Source organism: Glarea lozoyensis (assembly GCF_000409485.1).
Source record: "Glarea lozoyensis ATCC 20868 chromosome Unknown GLAREA10, whole genome shotgun sequence".
NCBI classification, from domain to species: Eukaryota; Fungi; Ascomycota; class Leotiomycetes; order Helotiales; family Helotiaceae; genus Glarea; species Glarea lozoyensis.
This window is the reverse complement of record NW_007360984.1, coordinates 1,873,509-1,893,641: the sequence shown is the minus strand read 5'-3', so window position 1 is coordinate 1,893,641 and position 20,133 is coordinate 1,873,509. Positions and strand designations below refer to the sequence as shown.

The 20,133-nt window shown below is 46.4% G+C and overlaps 11 protein-coding genes across 11 annotated transcripts; 3 read left to right on the top strand and 8 right to left on the bottom strand.

The window, feature by feature from the left end:
* Window positions 1–1,083: 1,083 nt before the first annotated feature.
* On the bottom strand, window positions 1,084–2,117 carry GLAREA_05641 (uncharacterized protein; the record flags this gene model as incomplete). Its single annotated transcript, XM_008078930.1, has 4 exons — window positions 1,084–1,203; window positions 1,261–1,584; window positions 1,630–1,767; window positions 1,908–2,117. 4 exons carry the CDS (start codon window positions 2,115–2,117, stop codon window positions 1,084–1,086), a joined length of 792 nt encoding a protein of 263 aa, XP_008077121.1.
* A 683-nt stretch (window positions 2,118–2,800) lies between these two features.
* GLAREA_05640 (P-loop containing nucleoside triphosphate hydrolase) lies at window positions 2,801–3,791 on the bottom strand (the record flags this gene model as incomplete). Its single annotated transcript, XM_008078929.1, has 4 exons — window positions 2,801–3,254; window positions 3,305–3,459; window positions 3,517–3,569; window positions 3,626–3,791. 4 exons carry the CDS (start codon window positions 3,789–3,791, stop codon window positions 2,801–2,803), a joined length of 828 nt encoding a protein of 275 aa, XP_008077120.1.
* A 528-nt stretch (window positions 3,792–4,319) lies between these two features.
* GLAREA_05639 (26S proteasome regulatory subunit rpn-8) lies at window positions 4,320–5,522 on the top strand (the record flags this gene model as incomplete). The annotated part of the gene is made up of 3 exons (XM_008078928.1): window positions 4,320–4,503; window positions 4,590–4,861; window positions 4,914–5,522. 3 exons carry the CDS (start codon window positions 4,320–4,322, stop codon window positions 5,520–5,522), a joined length of 1,065 nt encoding a protein of 354 aa, XP_008077119.1.
* Window positions 5,523–5,908: 386 nt separating this feature from the next.
* GLAREA_05638 (uncharacterized protein) lies at window positions 5,909–6,574 on the bottom strand (the record flags this gene model as incomplete). The annotated part of the gene is made up of 1 exon (XM_008078927.1): window positions 5,909–6,574. One exon carries the CDS (start codon window positions 6,572–6,574, stop codon window positions 5,909–5,911), a length of 666 nt encoding a protein of 221 aa, XP_008077118.1.
* A 470-nt stretch (window positions 6,575–7,044) lies between these two features.
* Window positions 7,045–8,350, bottom strand: GLAREA_05637 (Coproporphyrinogen III oxidase; the record flags this gene model as incomplete). Its single annotated transcript, XM_008078926.1, has 2 exons — window positions 7,045–8,064; window positions 8,117–8,350. The coding sequence occupies 2 exons, from the start codon at window positions 8,348–8,350 to the stop codon at window positions 7,045–7,047; spliced, it is 1,254 nt and encodes a 417-aa protein (XP_008077117.1).
* A 664-nt stretch (window positions 8,351–9,014) lies between these two features.
* GLAREA_05636 (Ubiquitin-like protein) lies at window positions 9,015–9,541 on the top strand (the record flags this gene model as incomplete). The annotated part of the gene is made up of 3 exons (XM_008078925.1): window positions 9,015–9,077; window positions 9,133–9,377; window positions 9,481–9,541. The coding sequence occupies 3 exons, from the start codon at window positions 9,015–9,017 to the stop codon at window positions 9,539–9,541; spliced, it is 369 nt and encodes a 122-aa protein (XP_008077116.1).
* Window positions 9,542–10,214: 673 nt separating this feature from the next.
* Window positions 10,215–12,692, bottom strand: GLAREA_05635 (uncharacterized protein; the record flags this gene model as incomplete). Its single annotated transcript, XM_008078924.1, has 2 exons — window positions 10,215–12,234; window positions 12,289–12,692. 2 exons carry the CDS (start codon window positions 12,690–12,692, stop codon window positions 10,215–10,217), a joined length of 2,424 nt encoding a protein of 807 aa, XP_008077115.1.
* Window positions 12,693–12,901: 209 nt separating this feature from the next.
* On the bottom strand, window positions 12,902–13,258 carry GLAREA_05634 (uncharacterized protein; the record flags this gene model as incomplete). The annotated part of the gene is made up of 2 exons (XM_008078923.1): window positions 12,902–12,944; window positions 12,996–13,258. The coding sequence occupies 2 exons, from the start codon at window positions 13,256–13,258 to the stop codon at window positions 12,902–12,904; spliced, it is 306 nt and encodes a 101-aa protein (XP_008077114.1).
* Window positions 13,259–13,511: 253 nt separating this feature from the next.
* GLAREA_05633 (Mitochondrial carrier) lies at window positions 13,512–14,807 on the bottom strand (the record flags this gene model as incomplete). The annotated part of the gene is made up of 8 exons (XM_008078922.1): window positions 13,512–13,598; window positions 13,649–13,903; window positions 13,954–14,131; window positions 14,184–14,317; window positions 14,366–14,479; window positions 14,545–14,586; window positions 14,640–14,677; window positions 14,729–14,807. 8 exons carry the CDS (start codon window positions 14,805–14,807, stop codon window positions 13,512–13,514), a joined length of 927 nt encoding a protein of 308 aa, XP_008077113.1.
* Window positions 14,808–15,899: 1,092 nt separating this feature from the next.
* GLAREA_05632 (Winged helix DNA-binding protein) lies at window positions 15,900–18,221 on the bottom strand (the record flags this gene model as incomplete). Its single annotated transcript, XM_008078921.1, has 4 exons — window positions 15,900–17,072; window positions 17,125–17,964; window positions 18,074–18,136; window positions 18,213–18,221. 4 exons carry the CDS (start codon window positions 18,219–18,221, stop codon window positions 15,900–15,902), a joined length of 2,085 nt encoding a protein of 694 aa, XP_008077112.1.
* A 318-nt stretch (window positions 18,222–18,539) lies between these two features.
* On the top strand, window positions 18,540–20,106 carry GLAREA_05631 (LuxS/MPP-like metallohydrolase; the record flags this gene model as incomplete). Its single annotated transcript, XM_008078920.1, has 4 exons — window positions 18,540–18,806; window positions 18,877–19,051; window positions 19,107–19,954; window positions 20,011–20,106. The coding sequence occupies 4 exons, from the start codon at window positions 18,540–18,542 to the stop codon at window positions 20,104–20,106; spliced, it is 1,386 nt and encodes a 461-aa protein (XP_008077111.1).
* Window positions 20,107–20,133: the final 27 nt, after the last annotated feature.

The window sequence follows — 20,133 nt, the reverse complement described above, 5'->3', positions numbered from 1 at the left end:
TCGGAGAATTCTCCATCTCTTATTCCCCAGTCAAGCACGGACGTCCAGGTAAGAAGACTTTGAACAAGTACCCATTAAATCATATACTAACCTTGCCCCTTAGGTATTGGTGCTACGCACTCTTCGCGTTTCATTCCTCTCAAGTAAATGTTACTTGTCCTTGGGTGTTCAGGGGGTCATTGGGATTATTTTATGATGATATTTGCTCGGTTGAACAGCATCTACGGAATGCTGTTGTATGCAGATAGCAAATAATGAAAAAGATCTTCAAAGCCTCCATTTCTGTTGTTCCGCCTAATTCGTTACCTAAATTCCGCGTTGCATTTGCTTCAAATAGAAAGCTGCATTCTGTTCGTTTACCTATCTCGCTCAACATCTGAGGACCTTGACTAGAATGAACGACTACTCAATACGTTCGACACAGGATCTACACGACATGCTGTGTGACACGTATAGCTATACATTAAGTATACTCGGAATAAAAGCTGCTACATTCCTATAACCTGATGCTTCTTATTACAACTTTACTTCACCATCGTACTAGTCTCTTCCTACTACGAACTAAAGCAAAGTCCGACTCATCATGTATTTGTGATAGTGGAACCCCATTTGATGTAACTTATTTCAGAAAGTGGATGTGTGTCTATCTGGGTTTTGGTATGAACATATCCGTGGACCTCTGCTCGTATATGGGGTGTAGAACGAACAGGATGATGTGACATACTATAAGACTTGAGCTTCGGGGAGGCATTTATGTGGAGGAGATTACCTGTACGTTTGATTTTGGTCACCAGACGTCTGTGTTAAAAAAAATTCGAATAACACTATCATATGTATAAGCAGTTAGAAAGCTTTCTGTACTTTCCTTAGTTCGTTTCATGAAAGATGCAGCAGTGGGAATTTGCGCGGTCTCACAGATTGAAGTGGCTGATCGAAGTCCAGCTCTTCTGAAAAATGATTCATCTATTCCCATACTTCAATCTATAGACTCCAACCTCCCAACCCCTCTAGCACGAACAACCAATCCCTGACACAAAACACTCCAGCAGATCTCATAGCCATCCATCCTTCTTGCTCCAAACCTCATACACCCCACCCCCATTTCTCACCCCTATAAGCCCCGTACCTCTTCTGGAAAAAATCGTTATCGCCCGACTCATCCAACAACCTCAATCTGAGCTCCACAGCGGCAGCTCTCAGCGGCTATCCCTCATACACATTAGCAAACATCCTTCCTTTCATTTCCCCTGGAGTACTTACAATTCCGCCTAATTCAAACCTTTCCCCGACAATCTTCGTGATATCCTCAACACTCCACCGCTCCCTCGACGCTTCGTTGGCAGGTACTTTTCCCTGGTGGTCGAGCGGCGCGTGGGTTGATAGGTAGGCGATGAAGCGGTCGTGGACTGTGTTCCAGGTTGGAGGGAGGGAGATGCAGGAGGGGTGGGTATGTGAGGGGAGTTCGAGGTCATGGGTTGGACGAAGTGCGTGTGGTCTTTTTTTGGGTTTCGTGGGTGGTGGGGAGGGTGTGGGCATGAATTGGGAGCTTGGAGAAGGTTTGGGATGAGATGTTGTTGCTTGCGCCTAAGGGGGTTAGTGATTTGTGATATATTGAGAGAAGAGGCATACTTCGGGTTTTGGCGTGTGGCTCGTTCGACGAGAAGATCGTCTTGGTGGTGGTGTTCTGGGTCTTTGCGGTTTGGGAGGCGGTGTTGGAGGGATTTCGATGGTTGTGAAACTTGTTTGGGAGACTATTCTTACGTGACCCTATTTCGAAGTCTTATTAGCTGCTTTTTTGAGTTGAATTAGACGGGATGTCTGTTGTGACAGATACAATCCCACACACTTGGTTTGGTGTGAAAAACAATCTCTCAAGACGGCGATGAGATTGAGAGGACCAAACATACCACTTTCTCCTTCCTGTGAACACTGTTTCTTTTCACACTGCTCTTCGCCGTCCCTTTACTTGTCTTGCTAGTCATAGATCTTCTCCTTTGGCTCTTCAAAGTGTCTTTATCATCCATATGCTTGTTCAGAATATTCATGAGGATATCTCGTTCAGTCTCTCTTGGCCGAGAGACTGGCTCCTGAGGTGAGAAATCCGTGGTGGAAGACATAGTGGCGGATTTTGTTTGTTTGAAGTGAGTGAGGAAAGCAATTGTTCGTGGTGTATAGTAAGGATCTGGAAAACGAAAAGAAAGAGAAGCAAATCAGAGCTCTTATAATTAACAATGAACAATAGCCATTCAGCCCTCCGAGTCACCCCTGACTTCACATCCCGAGTCTTGCCAGTCGGATATCGCAAATTGAACGCCTTTCTGTTTCGAAGATTGAGTAACGTTGCTAGTGCGTGGAAGGTACGTCTATGTTAAGTTTCAAATTCGGTGGAAATAGGCATGGAACAAATCTGCGGAAAAGTCTGGTGGTTACATCCATCGCGGCTTCCTGCATCCATTGTACTCCATCTATTGCTACGGCACTTTAGAGATCAGCAGAATTTGGTAGCAGACTTCCCCATATGACCTTATAAGAATGAAACAACAGATGTAAATATAGAAGACTTAATTTCTAGAAACCCGTGAGGCATTAACGTTTCCTTTACTGCATTTTACACTAAATCTGGTGTATAGTACAATCATTCCTCGAAATTTAGGGCTTTATACCCATGTGTAGATAGTCGTACAGTCATCCACCCGTTGCAAGTGATGCAAACATATATGCCCACCCCGCCGGCCAATAACCATCCGTAACTTTTAGACTCTATGCAAATATCGCTACCGCAATGTTAGATTAAACTGGCTTAATGGCCAGTGATTTTGCTCAGCAAGCTTCCGGCTTTTCCTTGTTTCTGTTGATCAAAAACGCCCAAAAGACTCTTCCACACCTGACCAGGCTCTTGACTGGCATCGATTCCCTTCCAAATGCCAGTTTTCTGGTAATATCCAACAACAGGCGCGGTCTGGTCGTGATATGTGACAAGTCGCTTCTTCAACGCTTCGGCATTGTCGTCAGATCTTTGTACTAATGGCTCGCCAGTGATGTCGTCTTTCATGTTCTCCTTTGGTGGGTTGAAAATCTTGTGATATGATCGACCAGACGCTGGGTGGATCAGACGACCTGTGATCCGCGATACAAGAAGTCCGTCGTCAATCTGAAGCTCTACGGCGTGTTGAAGAGGCTTGTTGCGCTCATTCAACATCTGATCTAAACGCTGCGCTTGTACAACCGTTCTTGGGAATCCATCAAGAATGAAACTGCTCTTGTTAGCTTAGCTCCGGAAAAATTAACGAATGGCTGAACCAACCCTCCTTGACACTCAGCATTGGTCTCAAGCTCCGCCTTGATCATACCGATCACAATCTCGTCGCTGACAAGTCCACCCTGATCCATGATCTTTTTGGCTTCCCGTCCTAGCGTTGTCTTCTTTGCGACCTGCGAACGTAGCATGTCCCCGGTGGCCTATTAGACATGTTAAAACTCGGAATTTCGCGTTTAGAAGCTCAGTATTCAACGTACCAAATGGCAGCACGAGAACCTCTCCTTGATCTTTGGAGCTTGGGTTCCCTTGCCTGTTCAATCCTCATTAGCCGGTGGTATACTCGTACCGATCAAAACATAAACATACCTGCACCCGGTGGGCCCATCAAGATCATTCGAACTCCTTCAGCTGCTGGTGGAGGAGGGCCCCCTGCCTTGTGCTGAATGCCATCTTCGAGTTTCTTGATCCGCGACTGAAGATCTTGGATCGAGTCCAAGATCTTCTGCGCAACGTCGTCGCCAATTGGGGCCATTGTGTACGGAAAAGAATCGCGACGACCTGACCGAGGTGTAGGGGAGGATTAGGAGAGAATAGGAGGCGGGCCCGTGTGGTATAAGACTCGACGTTGTGTTCACAACAAGTAGAAAGCGGAGGAGGTGTTGATTTAAGCAGATGAAAGCTAGCTATGAGCGGGTCTCTTTTGGAGCTCGGCTGCTGACCGGACTGGGAATGACCGGGGGTACTTCCTGTAGGCCGAGAGAAGACTTCAGAGCCGATCAATGGGTGAAGCTATTTCCAGAAGTAGGAGAGTTTCTGCAAGAGGAACAGAAAATAAATTCATCAAAAGAAGATATTGTCTTCAAACCTTTAGGGAAGGCTGAATCGTACAATTGTTTCCCAGGTATTATAAGCATAATTTCACGTGATACGGTGTTCCTTCCCGGCGCTAGTGAAGCTCTCCCATGGACGCCGCGTTGGAGCGCAGCAGCCTCGAGCTCAACACCAAAATCGCAAACCGCAAACCGCCTCAAATACCCATCCCAAAAATCCAAACCTCATCATGCCCGCCACTACAGCAGAAACTCTCTCTCTCGTCACAAGAAATGTTTCTGTAGCTCCTCTTGTTCTTCTTTCTGCAGCAGATCATTATGGCCGTTCAGCGAAGGGGACAAGGAAACGTGTAGTGGGTGTACTATTAGGACAGAATGACGGAAAGAACGTACGGGTATCAAACAGTTTTGCTGGTATGTGAGGGCGTACATTTGCCGTGCTGTAGCTCCAGATGGACAGTTATATTAAAAGGATGGCAATTAACATGATGTGTATTTAGTACCATTCGAAGAGGATGACAAGGACCCTTCAGTATGGTTTCTGGACCACAACTACGTCGAATCGATGAATGATATGTTTAAAAAGATCAATGCGCGAGAAAAGTTAATAGGATGGTACCACTCAGGACCGAAATTGAGAGCGTCTGATTTGGAGATCAACGAGTTGTTCAAGAGATATACGCCGAATCCGTTACTGGTAATCATCGATGTTCAGCCCAAGGAATCCGGCGTACCAACAGATGCATATTTTGCGGTAGAGGAAATTAAGGATGTAAGTTTCTTTTAGCGGGAATGCAGCAACAATTTCCTAATGCCCATTTTAGGATGGCACTACAACAACCAAAACATTCGTACACACACCGTCTATCATTGAAGCTGAGGAGGCAGAAGAAATTGGTGTCGAGCACCTGTTGAGAGACATCCGAGATGTTGCAGTTGGGACGTTGTCAACCAGAATTACATCACAACTTCAGTCCTTACAAGGACTTCACCTACGATTACGAGACATCGGCCAGTATTTACAGAAAGTACTTGATGGAACACTTCCTGTCAACCACGCAATTCTAGGCAATCTTCAAGATGTTTTCAATCTGCTGCCCAACCTCTCCACACCAAAAACCTCTTCGCACATTCCAAACGGCATTGATGCGCCAGTGAAGAACGATAGCGAATTGGCTCATGCCATGAGCATAAAGACCAACGATCAACTCATGGCCATTTATCTGAGTAGTTTAATCCGTGCCATTACCGCATTCCACGATTTGATCGAAAACAAGATCCAGAACCGACAGCAGCAGGAAGAGAAAGAGGCGAAGAAGGACGAAGGCAAAGAAGACGAGAAGAAGAAGTCAAGTGGGACAGATAGCGTTAATGGTGTTGCGGGAGCCAAAGAGGCAGAAAAGGAGAAAGAGGAAAAGGATAAAAAGAAGTGATGAGATACGATTAGTAGCGGCGTTGACCTTCTTGCGAATGGTGTTTATGGGGCATGAAAGAGCGGCATGGCTGGTATATTTTTTTCAGATACATGGAAAAAAGCTTATGACATTGTACCATAGATTTCTAACTTGCGGCTCATTGAAGCTATGCGAGTTGATTCAAATTTGTTTGTCTTACTAGATGTGAAGCCTTCTCTTTTTATTATACACTTAAATCCTGATTTCTGGGCGTTAAAACCGTTTCCCGTACGTTTTGCACAACACCATCTCCTATAACTCCTCGGTATCTCAACAACCGTCCATGAACTCCTAAGAAACCCAATCATTCTCCCAAATCCCTAACGTCCTCATTTCTCGATTCCAATCTCTTTCGATATCAAAACTCACTCCCCACCCAACCCCGCCATCTCCTCCCTTCCAACCCTCCTCTCCTTCACCATTCCCCCAAGCACATCCCCCCACCGCTCAACTAGCAAACAAGCAAGTAAATGCTTACACACAACTACTCCTTCATCTTGACTTAGACCGCCAAATTCCCACCCATCACGTTCCATTTTCTCCTCAGCGCCGTTGGAGTTGTGAGGTGGATGCTCCCATGGTTTAATCGTAGCACCGTAAGAAGGGAACGCACTAAACGTAAACGCCGCACACGTACAATTCCACGCCTCAAGACGGACGTGGTAGATTTGTGTTGTGGAAGAGGAGAAACGTTTTTGGGGCTGGGAGGATGAGACTGTGTAGATCTCATTCCTCTCCTGACGTTCTAGTGCCCGTTGATTTTCTGACGTGGGTTCTTGTGACGGTAATTCTGAGGTCGTTTGCATAACTCTGGTAACTAAACCGCGGTCCAATAAGTCTAGAGCTTGTAATAACATTCCTGGGGGAAGGAGGACGTGGAGGGTTGAGAGGATTTTGCGGTGGGAGGGCGGGAGGTGTTTTAGAGGGTTTGTGTTTGTGGACTGGATTTGTGGTGGTGGTGTTTGTGGAGATTCGGTGAGAGTGTTTATTAGATTCGTGATGAGTTGGCGGGGCGTTGGGAGGGTGGACATTTTTGAGGCAGTGAGTGAGTAGATGCGTGGATAAGCTGAGAGTTCTGTTTGTGTGCTTGAGAAGAGTGGCTTGATCGAGTTACATAGTGGGGTGTGAGCTTTAAAGTTGTTATGAGATATTGTGGTTTCAAAAGAAGATGAAGATGGAAAGAATATAGAGGAGTCTAGGTAATGCGCCTCGCTAAGAAAGGGGAGTGAAAATGAAATCGAGTTCGGACTTAGATACGAGAACTTTTGGAATTTGCCAGTGAATTTGGTAATACTAGAATTCGGATTTGTTAGCTCTCGAACGGTATTGGCTGTGTAGAAATCCAAGGTACGAAAGTAGTGAGTAATATACTGTGTCCAAGCAAGGAATTTAGAACCTTGTTTTGAATGATCTTTTCGAGTGTTCATTTCAACTCCCCTCTTTTTAGTTATTCTACATAATTTACACCATATTTACAATCCGCTCCAGCTCTAAGATTCCATCATACCCACTCCTTAGGTTCCCTCAAAACGTCCACAAGCCTCTGTTCTCGACTTCCCTTCTCAGGTTCATACATATATCTCCAACTTGCCGTCAGTGGCAAGCTCATCAAGATACTCTCAACTCTTGCACTGGGGGTGTTCAACCCAAAAGCGGTACCTCTATCATGCACCAGATTAAACTCTACATATCTTCCCCGTCTAATTTGTTGCCATTCCTTCTCCTTCTCTGTGTATGGCATATCTTTCCGCTTGTTGATGATGGGAATATATGATGGTAAGAAAGCTTTTAAACAGCTCTGAGCGAACGCGAATGTGTTCTCCTGGTCCTTCTCGTGCTCATCTAGGTCATCGAAAAAGATTCCTCCAATTCCCCGCGATTCATTACGGTGCTTGTTGTAAAAGTATTTGTCACACCACGCCTTGAACCTAGGGAAATAATCCTTGTCGTGTTTGTCGCAAGCTTCTTTGATTGTCTTGTGGAAATGAATCGCATCTTCATCGAATAAGTAGCTTGGGGTGAGGTCAGTTCCTCCTCCAAACCACCATGCGTTTGCTGTTCCGTCTGGATTTTCCGTCTCGAAGTATCGGTAGTTGAGGTGTACTGTAGGTGCCATTGGATTGACTGGATGTAAAACCATACTTAGGCCCGCCGCAAAAAAGTCCAATGATTGTATGTCTGCATCAATAGCCTTGTGATTGACCCTCATTTTCTCGATAGCTGGCCGTGGTAAAGTTCCATAAACAATGCTGATATTGACTCCGGCTTTCTCAAACACATTTCCATCTTGGAGCACACTGGAAATACCGCCGCCACCATTTTCTCTCGTCCAAGTGTCTATGCGAAATTTCTTGCCATCTATAGCTTCCAATTCCTTTACGATTTCTTTCTGTTGTTGTTTTATGAAGTCTTCCATACGCAATCGCATTGGTGAATTCTCTGTGACACCACTTTCTCGTTTCGCGAGACTGTCTCTCTCTGCTATCGTCGGCGCATCAAGCTTCGCAGGTTCTTCTGTTGCCTATAAATTCTAAGCACAATTCTTGAAATTATCATAGGCCATCAGAACCTACCATTGAGCGTATCAAGAGTCCTATAAATATAACACCAACTACAATTCTTGTCTTCGCAAACGGAACTGGCTTGAGGGGAGCGGCAGATTTTCGAGCTGTTGGGTCGCCTTTCGGGTTCGGTGGAGGAGTTTGAATGCCTCTTCTCTGCTGCAAAAGATATCTTTGAGCTCTAGGAACCGTCCTCAAAGTTCTCGAGCTCGACAGGCGCAAACATGATCTTATAGAAGAAGACATATTGGTGGAGGGACGAATTGGAAAAGAAACCGCGGCCGAGCGTTAACTTCAAATTATCATACAATAAACGTGAGACCACAACTCCGAAGTGAGGTGATTCTGGAGAGGAATGATCGGAAAGGAGCGTGGTTTGAGCGGGTAGTTGTGGTGAGAAGAGGGGACCGTTCGATCGTGTCATTATTTTGGGTGATGACAGGGTTCAAAGCCGAACGTCGCAGCTGCAGGTGGTCCGGGGGCTTCTTGGGCCAGCCACAGTGGCTGGTGTGAGTGGATAAAGAACCTCACCGGACGCAGCACCACGGATTCGGAGTGATTCGACAAGGCAAACGCATACTCAGACATTGGCAGTTTATAACGACATTGAACCTACTAAACACCTAGTCACGCTCTACGTGTCTCAACTAGCTTGCCGTTTTGATCACATATTCATCTAATTCCACGTGACGATTTCACCACCGTGTGACTGGAGGGGCTTAGCGGGTGAGTCTCGGATTCCCCAGCGGTGAATCAGCAGCTTGTCTACCTAGAAGAGGCGGGGAACAAGTACAAAGACCAGCACTCCAACCTTCTACAACACCATCATCGACTCCATCATCCTCGCACAACACCCAAGTTCTCCGAACACTAGATACCCTTTACTCCACCACTTATCAACACCATCAATATGCGATCCAAGTTTAAGGACGAACATCCCTTCGAGAAGCGCAAGGCTGAAGCCGAACGCATCGTAAGCTCCCTCCCCATCCCACATTGTGCAGCATAGCAGAACTAACATCCTCCAGCGTCAGAAGTACTCCGATCGTATCCCCGTCATCTGCGAAAAGGTAGAGAAATCTGACATCGCGACCATCGACAAGAAGAAGTATCTGGTGCCAGCGGACCTCACCGTCGGTCAGTTCGTCTACGTAATCCGCAAGCGCATCAAGCTCTCCCCCGAGAAGGCCATCTTCATCTTCGTCGACGAGGTGCTTCCACCTACAGCCGCGTTGATGAGCTCCATTTACGAAGAGCACAAGGACGAGGACGGGTATGTATACCTTATTTCTTCACCTTCCGTTTGCGGCTTTGACTTCAGCTGGAAGAGCGGTGGCGGGGTAATAGGCACATCAAGCTGACAAAAGCAATAATAGGTTCCTATACATTTCATACTCTGGTGAGAACACTTTCGGTTCATTCGAAGAGGCCTCGTAAGCTCGCATTCCGACACGATGACGACCATACCAACCCCCGACGCTCTCTCTATCTGTTATCTCTGGCTGGCGTTTCGGAACATTCACGGCGGCTATGAACGGACTTTGGAAATTTAGCGACACGACGACACCACAGAGACTCGACCCTAAACTTGTGCAACAATATTAAATGGCAGTTTTTCTTTTCATTTTGTTCCTTCAGGTTCTGCGAATACTCTGGGACGGGGAAGTGGAGGGCCACCGAAGTGTGATGATATGAGGCGGTACCAGCAGTTTGCTCGGCGACCTTTCAGGTCCAGGAGGATTAGGTCACCCGGGCAAGGCAAGGAATCATATCAATTATGAACTGGGTATGAACTGTTTGTTGGTATGCTGCACTTTGGGAATAGTACAATACGATGCTTTCTGCCATAACGAATTTATAAACTGTTTGTGAGACTTTGATCGTATTAACGAAAATAATATTCTGATTTAGCAACATGACCTAATGTCTCACGATGAGCTGATACGTGACAGCACACCATCCCAGACACCAACAGCAAACATAGATAGACCCAATCTATCCGGTAATGCAAACTCTCCCATAAACAAAATTTGATAACACCCCACCATAAAGCCTCCGACTCACCAGACAGGCATACAGTGACAGCACGCAGAACGAAGTCCTGATAGGCTCACTCATCCATGACTACATTTGGCCGTCCCTTACGTCTGAGAGATCCCCTTTTAAGAGATCCAAAGAACCTGCTGATCTTCTTCCGGACACTTCTGTTTCTTGGGAGGTCGACAGATAGAACATCTTCTTTCCCAGCTTCAAAAGAGCTTTTGCCAACGTCAGAACTAATTGCATTGTCGTGAGCGTCTACCAATTCGATATGAATACTGGTCGCCAGATTTTGTCGAATGTGGTCTGGTTTGCTTGCACTGACTTTTCTCAACACAACATGAACTGAAGTTGTCGAGCTCTCGGACAGGATGCTACACATTGAGGGCTTTTTAATGACGGGTATCGTATTAGTATTGCGTGCTGTTACATTCTCTTTTCGCTGATTCGGCAGAAGATCCCTTTCTATACAAACAGCAGAGTCCCTGTGCTGTTCATCATCCCCAGTCTTATAGTTTTCGTGTGTCTTCGGAGAACTAACAGAACGTCTTTCCAGAACTTGATAGATATCCGATATCTCTTTTGCAGCTTTCTGGGCTTTTTCATAGATATCAGGAGTGTCGTACAGAACTCGGTTTTTGACACTGGAGTCAACCGCCTGGTCAGGGATTGGCAAGACCGCACCGGGATCTTTTCGTTTGGTAATAGAAATGGCTCTGTCTTCGTAACAACGCCAATTATTATCCACGTAATGTTGGTACTCGATCCCATCATAATATGGTACACTCGTGCAATCCGAGATACTGCTTCCTAGGTCCCAAGTGGTGGGATCGTTCGCCCGAGGATACTGAGATGGAGACGAATAATCGTAGAAGGGTTTCCCCTCCCAGTCCGTTCTATCGATGAAGGGATCGTCGTGTGCTACCCGCTGGCGATAGACAGGTGCAGTGCGAACTATAGAGAGTTTATTCAGATGCTCCTTCTCCGGCTCCCCATAAGAGGGCAATTCGACATTGTCATGATCGTAGTCCTCGGATCTCCATATCACACGGGACTTAGTAGTCCGTGACAGCCCATCCTCGAGCTTGTCCGTCGACTTGTCCATTGATTTCATCTCCTCAAGCTTTAGCTGAAGGTGTCTGAGCTTCTCAGCTATCTCCGCCTTGAGATAATCCACCTTGGTCTGACGACAATTCGGTTTCCGACTGTCGTTGATTGTTTTTGACGGTGCAATCGTTTCTTCCAACTCTTGAAGCGTAACACAGCTTGTGATGTAGTCATACTTTTCCACGATAGACATGGATTCAAGTTCCCGACGTTGTTGGGCTGTAAAGTTGAGGGTTTCCATGGCAGTTATGACCCGACTCTCAATCAATTTATAGCTTTGAATGAATTCCATTTGCTCAGAGTGATCCATAAATTCAATTTCATCAAGGAATTTCTCCTTCAGTTCACAAAGAGATATACCAGCTTCGACCAAATCTCTGTTTACCTGGGTCCAATTTGCTACAGTCCGATGAATGATTGGCGAAATGTTGCTCTGAAGCCAATTTGAGATGTCTTCATCGCGATTGGAGACCAATGATGCGAACTCTGACTGGGTTAGGCTCGCCGGATTCAGGAAATGTCTTTCGAGCATGCGGCTCGCCCTGTCCCAAAGGAGGCCCTGCCGATCCGCGTAGTTTTGACATGCCAGAGGACAAGGTTTATCCTCTCCTAGATCAACCGGGTCGGTGTCTACAGAAAAGTATTCTTGATCAAAGCTAGAGTTCTCGCCCGCAGGCAGATGGCGGATGATCGGTGGGCTTATAGGAGGTGTCTTTGGGAGTTGTCCAGTAGGCAGTTTTGACTTCGTTTTGTCAAAAGATCCCTCTGGTAGAGGTGTTCCATTCAAAGAAGATGTGACACGATGGATTGTTGAGGTGGTGCTTGAGTCAGCAGGCAAGCTAAATACAAGGTCCGGATGGTGGTTGGAAGGGGAGAAGTTGGGTTCTGGACGCGACCCCGGCACCATAGAGTCACTCGGAGAGAACTTAAAGGCCTCCTCGTTATGATTTGAAGACGAAGGTGCGGCACTTTCCAAGACTGACCTAGCAGGATAATATCAATATGGAGTACATCATTACGAGCGCATGGCCACTCACAGCTTCGAAGGCTTTCTTGAGCTCAGAACCCAGAGATTACCTGCCGTAGCACAAGCAGAATTCGACCCGGACGATGATTTGTACGCTCTAGAAAGGGTATTTGGTCGTGTAGGGGGGGTTGGCGAGATGCCTGGACTTGTTTCGCTGCTGTTTTCATCGTTTCGAGTGCTCTCGAGAGTGATCTTGTGGCGCCGGCGACGGGGCGTATGGCTTGCTGATTTTACCGACGGGTCGAAAGATAACTTATGAGGTCCGTAGCGCTCATTATGCTCAGGATCGTATGATTTCCTCCCACCAGACAGGCCGCCAATAGATTTTGAATGATTGAGAGTGCGAGGTAGAACGGCTGAGCTTGGGAACCGAGACTGCCATTCCATCATGCTCCAACTCCTATACCCGTCCATGGTAGATGACGACGGCTCGTCGAGAAATATATGTATTTGTAAGGTGATGATGAACCTATAGAATACAGAAAACCAGATGATAGCCAATACTGGCACCACACGAATGGGATGAAGGTTGTTGACATCAGAAAAGTAATTTGGAAAGGCGACAGAATGTCTGGGTGTTTCTTTCCCAGAGGCTTCTGCGGGAAACACCTTCCTCCATTGTTTTAGACGTTCTTAGTCGAGTCGGCTTTCCGTATGCCAAGTCTTCTACGATTTACTATTAGCCATTGCCTACATACTGCCGACCAATTTGCTTACCGTAATCCAGCATCAATTGTGGTTTGGGTAGAACGACCTTGCTCTTTCTCCTCTCTGTTGATTCTAGTCGCAGCAGCTCCGAGGCCAATGAACATGGCGAAGATGGGGTCACCAATTTTGGAAATGATGTAGGTAGGGGCAGGCATCTTGGATTTGGTAAGGAAGAGTGTGTGTTTGGTTGTAATTGTCGATTCTTGAACACTAACAACTTTTCGAGCTTGAACAACTTCAGGTCCAGGACTCAGGAGTGGCCCAAGCTCCATCTGTAATCAACGATCACATGACAACGCCCCCTTTTGTTGATGCTATTTCCGATAATGGTTCAAATATGTAAAGTAGTGACATGAATTATATGATAATTTTGAGTGGAGGTAGCTTAAATCTCATAGCTTGAGCGTAGCAATCTGCGTATATTTACAAATAGAGTATTATATATTTCTACCATATGTAACGCCGTACTTTTCCAACCCATAAACCGATCCTCCAGGTACACCATAAGACCCTAATTACCCTACATTACTTGGACAGAGCAGAATCGAAAGCTGGAATCAAAGTTTGTGCGAGCCAGAATGAGAAGACCAGTTTTGGACCAGTCATCAAAAGCTATAAAAATGTTAGTAATGAACTGACGAACGGAACAAGAGAGCACAAACCTTTGGTACCAAGCCCTTAAAGAAACTCGATGGACCTTCGTTCTTCATCATGCTGCTAACGATTTTGAAACCGCTCTCGGGGTTCTCGAAATTTCTGTTCTGAATTCGGGTCTTGATAACATCAAGGGGTGCAGAGACTAGCAACGAAGCAGATGCTCCAGCGATGGAGGCAACAAAGTTTTGGAACCAGGATGCCTTATTATAATCTGACAATCCATAGAGATAACCTTTGGTGAACGCGGAACCACCGAAGAGCTATCGTCGGTTAGCATACAAAACACATGAGGCAATCAGTTGGCACATACGGCGAATGATCCTGGGGCGTTTCTGGCCGCAGTCCATTGCCAACCTCTGTATAACCCAAAGCCCTCATCTCTAACAATCGCAACTACGCCTCGACCACGGAATGCCTCGGGATTTGTTTGACGCTTGATCTTGAGCACATCCAATGGAAGAAGGACGATCTCTCCAATACCAATTATGCTACCAAATTATCAGTTACCATGAAGCTGTCTCCACCGAGAATTGTTCTCACCTTCCAGCAAATGAACTCATCATAGCTTTGCCAGTCTTGTCTCCAAATGTGTTTGTGAAGGTCGTACCGTGGTTTTTGGCAAGATAGTCTCGCACGAATGGCTGACCGCCATACTTGTAGATTCGTTGAAGAACCTACATCGTGTCAGTTGAAAATCTGGAAAATTAATGGCATATAACTACCTTATATCCAGCTGCATATCCTAGTCCAGGAAATAGCGAAAAGAACTTCTTTCCTACAGGTGCGGCGGCCTTGTCCTTAAAGATAACAGTGTTCAATTGTGTTGCGTTGATAATCTGATTGAGTGATCAGCGATTGGCTCGGACCACAAGAATTACCGTAGTATTTTTCATGATATTACCTTTCCCTGGTTGCTCATCAATCGTTTTGCGATAGTATCGACCTTCATTGCGTAAGTTGTCATTCATATCCATCCGACGTCGAATAGGAGCATACAGGATGGAAGACGGCCAATTCGGCAATACCGGCAGAACCTGACATTATTAGTATGAGGCATATCTCAAATCCCAGACATCAATACATACCAGAACCTAATAAACGTGCCACCGTTGACTCTTTCTTGAATGATGTGCCCGAGGCTGGCCCAACTGCTCCGGGTGACATGATTGCGAGAAGATTGGAATTGCTGAAATCAAAAAGGAAGAGTAACAAGCCGTAAGAGATTGAGAAAACGAAGAGGCCGCAGAAAAAAAAGCTGAGAAGAAAATCCAATGCAGTTCCTCTACAAGAATCCACTGGTCAAAAAAAGTCTCCTATGCGCGTGTATGATTGCGTTCGAAAATCTGCGGGTATGGTCCGAGCTTCGGAGCACCCCTGCTCAGTCAGTTTAGTCAATCCTCGGCGACATATGCCTAGGTGTACTTCGTCTCCCCCCGAACAAACCACAGTGGGGCGTCTGTGCTCCATTTACAGACTTTACTTGTTATAGTAATAAATAGTAGATTCTAGGCTTACTATTGGCTTAACACCCTGTATTATCGTATTTTCTAGAAGAAGCACAGGCGCCCCACTGGGGTTTGTTCTGGGTTTTACGAAGTACAAGTAGTTGACAAACTATTTTTGGAGACAAGTCTACTTAAACTATTATCGCGATCGCAATCTCTGCTGAGGTAAAAGCTGGGTATAGGTACTGCACAACCATTTCTGATTATTTAAATGAGCAGATACCAAGCCAACTTACGGAGGTAGTATTGAAGGAGTATAAAATGCACTCCGACACAAAACTCAGTCAAATGTAGTGTAAGAGTCGTTTCATGCTACAAACGACTTTACTCTGTATCTTCTATCCTAATCAAAACACTTCTAAAATCGTCAAGATATTAATCCAAAAGAGTCTATCTACAAGGTCGGATGAATGGAGCAACTGTGTTCAACAATCCAGATCAAAGATGCAAGCATAGGCTCGCAACTAAGGAGGAAGCTTTCGATATAGCTAAAAGATCATGCAACATACAAGATCAAGCTTTACATGTCTCATCATCGTGTCCAAAGAACATACAAGCAAATCTATGGTATCACAAAGCCATCCAAGATTGGCAGGAAATGAATCCACCGCCCATTCCTGCACATTATAACGCCGATTGCTAAAGATGCCGCAAAACCAGATGACGCCCACCCATATGCAAATGATTCGCGACCATTCCCGCCCTGTACTTTTATGAATATCCACAAGCCCTTATTTCGTGCAGGTATTATTTAATAATCTCGGAAAATGCCTATTAGTTCGTCCAACCGACCTACTTGACCCATCAACATCGCCTCTTTACGCCTGATGTTTTGTAGATCTTTATATTGATGTGGTTCGAGATACGCCTCCGGATCAGCATGCCGTAAATCAGATCGTTCAATAAGCTCGAGGATCGTTTGTGCACCTCTCCGTTCGTGGGCTAGTCGTTGAAGCAGCCTGGACATGGCTTTAAGCACCCTGTCCACGAGCACCTGGAGGACTCGATCGCAATCATAAAACCATAGGAATATTGTCCTAGTGTTTCCGTTATTCCGATTCGCGTCCTTTGGCACTTCTTGAATCTCGACTATACCAGCCATTTGCATCTCGGCTAACTTCGTTCGAACATCTTTCTGTTTGATCAAAGCCGCCTTTTCTAGCGCCTTCTCATCGATTTTTCCATACTTCTTGAATATGCGAACCATACGAAGAGCCTTATCCCCAAACATGTCGAGCAGCAACTGGTCAGTTTCTGCCTCTCGCATGTATTCGATCAATGTCTCAAAATTGACGCTGTATCCTCCGCCTCCATTTAACGCACTTTTGTAGAGAAATGGACAATCGTTGTGCTGCAACAACTCGATGTGATTCCTGACTTCGCGGACACGGCTGGCCTTTTCTTCTGGCCCCGCGTGTCGAGATACGTGTTCGTCTTGAAAAGTAACTTTCTGGCGCTTCGTCGTTCTAACTGGCGAATGCCCAATCGGATCATCACTCTCCTCCTCAGAATGGTCATCTATATTCACAGCATGTCCGTTCCCGTTCACGCCATTTGAATATCCATTGATATTTCCGCTGTCCTTTACATCAGGTGCCGAAACACCATTTTTTCTAGGTTGATGGAGTTTTTCAACTTTTACGTTGTCAGCTCGAGCCGAAGAAAGTTTTCCAATACCGAACCCAGGATCAACATTCTTGTCCAAAGTTGCAGCAATCTGCTCGATAGTGGCGGTTGGACCCGAATCCTCTTCAGAATCAATATCTGGCCGACATCGGGCGAGCCTAGGTTCAAGGAGGTTGAGAAACTGAGCATAAATCTGTGAGGTAGTCTTCCCTATCTTATGCTTTGCCAATTCCACAAGCTGGGCGTTGCGGAGTATGACTGTGCACTTTTCGTAATTAACACGAATTACTAGATCGGCCTACTCTAAATTAGCAGACTGATCAGATCATTAAGACAATCCTTAAACATACGTCAAGATAAGACCCGTCGTCCTCGTAGTTCGATTCTCCATTGGCAGCCCCGGAGGACAGCCGACGTCGCTTGCTCGCTCCATTAACTCCGTTTGCGTGATCACCATTGAATGGCCTCTTCCTTGGGTGTGGGCGCCATTCAGTTCCTTCCCTTCTGAGATCGCGAATTTTGTGTTTGAGCCTATTTGCGATCTCGATTTTCTGCTTAGCCGTCCTCACGCCTCCAGATGATTCTCTAGCCAGTTCTTTCTCAAGTTCGTCTTGTATGTCTGCAGGGCTTCTGAACATGCTATCTACGACACGCTCTATAAGCCCAGCATTGAACAGTCTTGCTAGGGCGGTATGTATTTGTCCTGAGCTGGCAGAAATAGGGTCAGGAATCTGGGTATCAGAACGTATTTCCGTAACTCCATTGAGATCGCCGTTTTCGTCTGACTGCGCAGCCTCCTCTTGTTCTTCTTCTTGTTGTCTCTGTGCTTCCTCGCGCGCAAGCTGCGCCAACCTAAATTGCTCTTTCTTTTGCGCCTCGTAAGCGTCGAGAAGGTCTGAGATTTTGGTGTGACCTAACAACAGCAGGTTATGGACTATTTCTCGAGCAAGTACTCCATGCCTCGTTTCAACAAAGCTCATGATCTTTCCTGACCGGAGGAGCGCGTATGCCGCATTATAATTCGCTTCATAATGCGTCACGCCAGTGACTGAATCGGTGTGATGATATATTAAATTCTGCTGCACAAGAACTACGAGACCATGCCGAAGTTGTTTGGGGGTGAGTCGAGTGTGTCGCGCTAGGGTAGGGATAGGTAGTCTTCCTCGGCGAAGCAAGATGGTGAAGATGCGCTGCGTCAGATGTCAGTTTAAATTGACTTCAATTGAGTAGCCTTGGCCTGAATGATGGAAATGCAAAGCATAAAAGGGAATTATCTTATTGTTAAGATACAGTACGTACGGAAGCCAATTCGCCATATGTTTCGTGGACAAGAAGAGCGCAGAGCTCGACCATGCACTGAGACTGTTTCAATGTCAGTTAATAGCTATCCCCACTGACTCCTCCACGGCCAGGCTGAACAGAATATGTAGCAGCATACCTGAGACATTTCACTGCTACTAGAGACTATTGCGAGACCTCTAGAGCTTCCACAGATGCTACCGGTGCGTCATTGAGGTTTGCAAAAGGTTGCGTCTTGTTGTCGAGGACGAGATAAAATTTAATGTGGTGGGGGACATTTCGAACTTCAGTCCACGAAATGCATGGCTGGCCCGGGCGGGGAGTTTTTCGCTTATGTAATCCGCAATTCGGCTGCTTCGAATTTCTGTCCCTGCCATTGGATGGGGCAGATCCCGACTTCAAAAAGAGCTTCAACGACGACTCAATCTTAGGAAACCAAACCCCCAATCGCACATCCCCTCCGACAATGATCTCACGGTCGGCGATTGGTAGAAATGGGCAGCTTGCCCTCCGCAGGCAATGCTGTGTGAAGCCGACAAACCGACGTGGCCTAGCTGCCGTCTCTTCAGGATCAACATCATTCTCGTATGAGAATGCGGATGTCGGCGGCGTCAAAACTGCCAGCAGAGATGTCGCAGGTCCTACTACGAAACTTGCGGTCATTGCTAAGGCCGGAACGAGATATCAATCGCTGCCAGGTCTTACCGTTGGATTGGAGGGATTTGCATTCAAGGTGAGCCAATTGGATAGGAAGAGACAGTGTTGAATTCGAGATCGGCCGTTAACCTTGTGCGAATGCGCAGAATACCTTCAAACGATCTGCTCTACGAGTAACGAGAGAATCTGAGCTTCTTGGAGGTCAATTGACCGCATATCACACCCGCGAATCTCTTGTCATCGAGGCCAAGTTCCTGCGAGAAGATCTGCCATATTTCACGGAACTACTTGGGGAGGTTGTTAGTCAGACCAAGTACACTGGTAGGTTGAAGCTGTATGCTTTTGGCGAGACTCTTTGCTGACGAATAATCCGTAGCTCACGAATACCATGAGGAGATCGAGCCACAGATAAAGCTTGCCCAGAAGAAGCTCCTCGGTAGTGTGTCTGCTCTCGCTCTCAACTCAGCACACTCCGTTGCATTCCACCGAGGTCTAGGGACGCCGCTATATCCTTCGTCCTCTACACCTCTTAACAAGTACCTGAATGAGGAGTCAATTCGTGACTTTGCTCAATCCGCCTATGCCAAGTCAAATATTTCAGTTGTCGCGAACGGAGCCAGCCAGCAGGAATTGGCCAAATGGGTCGGCGAGTTCTTTGGAGACGTTCCAGCGGGAGCAAGCCCATTGTCAGGCGAACCAACGAAATACTTTGGAGGAGAAGAACGTATTGCCCACGGATCAGGAAACTCAATGGTCATCGCTTTCCCTGGATCCAGCTCTTTCACTTCCGGTAGCTCATACAAGCCAGAAATTGCTGTTCTTGCGGCACTTCTAGGAGGACAATCAAGTATCAAATGGAGTCCTGGATTTTCCCTTCTGTCCAAGGCCGCTTCCTCGTTCCCTGGCGCAAGCGCTAACACTACTCACTACTCCTACTCCGATGCTGGACTGTTGACTGTCCAATTCAGCGGTTCAGCAAACGCCATCAGCAACGCTTCCAAGGAGGCTGTCAAGTCACTCAAGAGCATCTCTGAGGGATCCATCAGCAAAGAAGACTTCACCAAGGCCGTGGCTCTTGCGAAATACCGCGCGCTGGAAGAAGGCCAGAACATCGAAGCCGGTCTTGTGGCAACTGGTGCTGGTCTCGTCCATGGTGGACAGCCGTTCCAGATTGACCAGGTTGGTAAGAGTGTTGAGGCTGTCAGCGCTGATAAGTTGCAAGCGGTAAGTTGTGTCAATTTCCCCCCCTCATTGCACGGTTAATCTAACATTATTCATAGGCTGCAAAGGCGCTGTTGGAGGGCAAAGCAACAGTCTCATCTGTTGGAGATTTGTATGTTCTGCCATTTGCGGAGGATCTTGGACTCAAGGTATAGATGGTTGGATATTAGGTGGGACGGGGT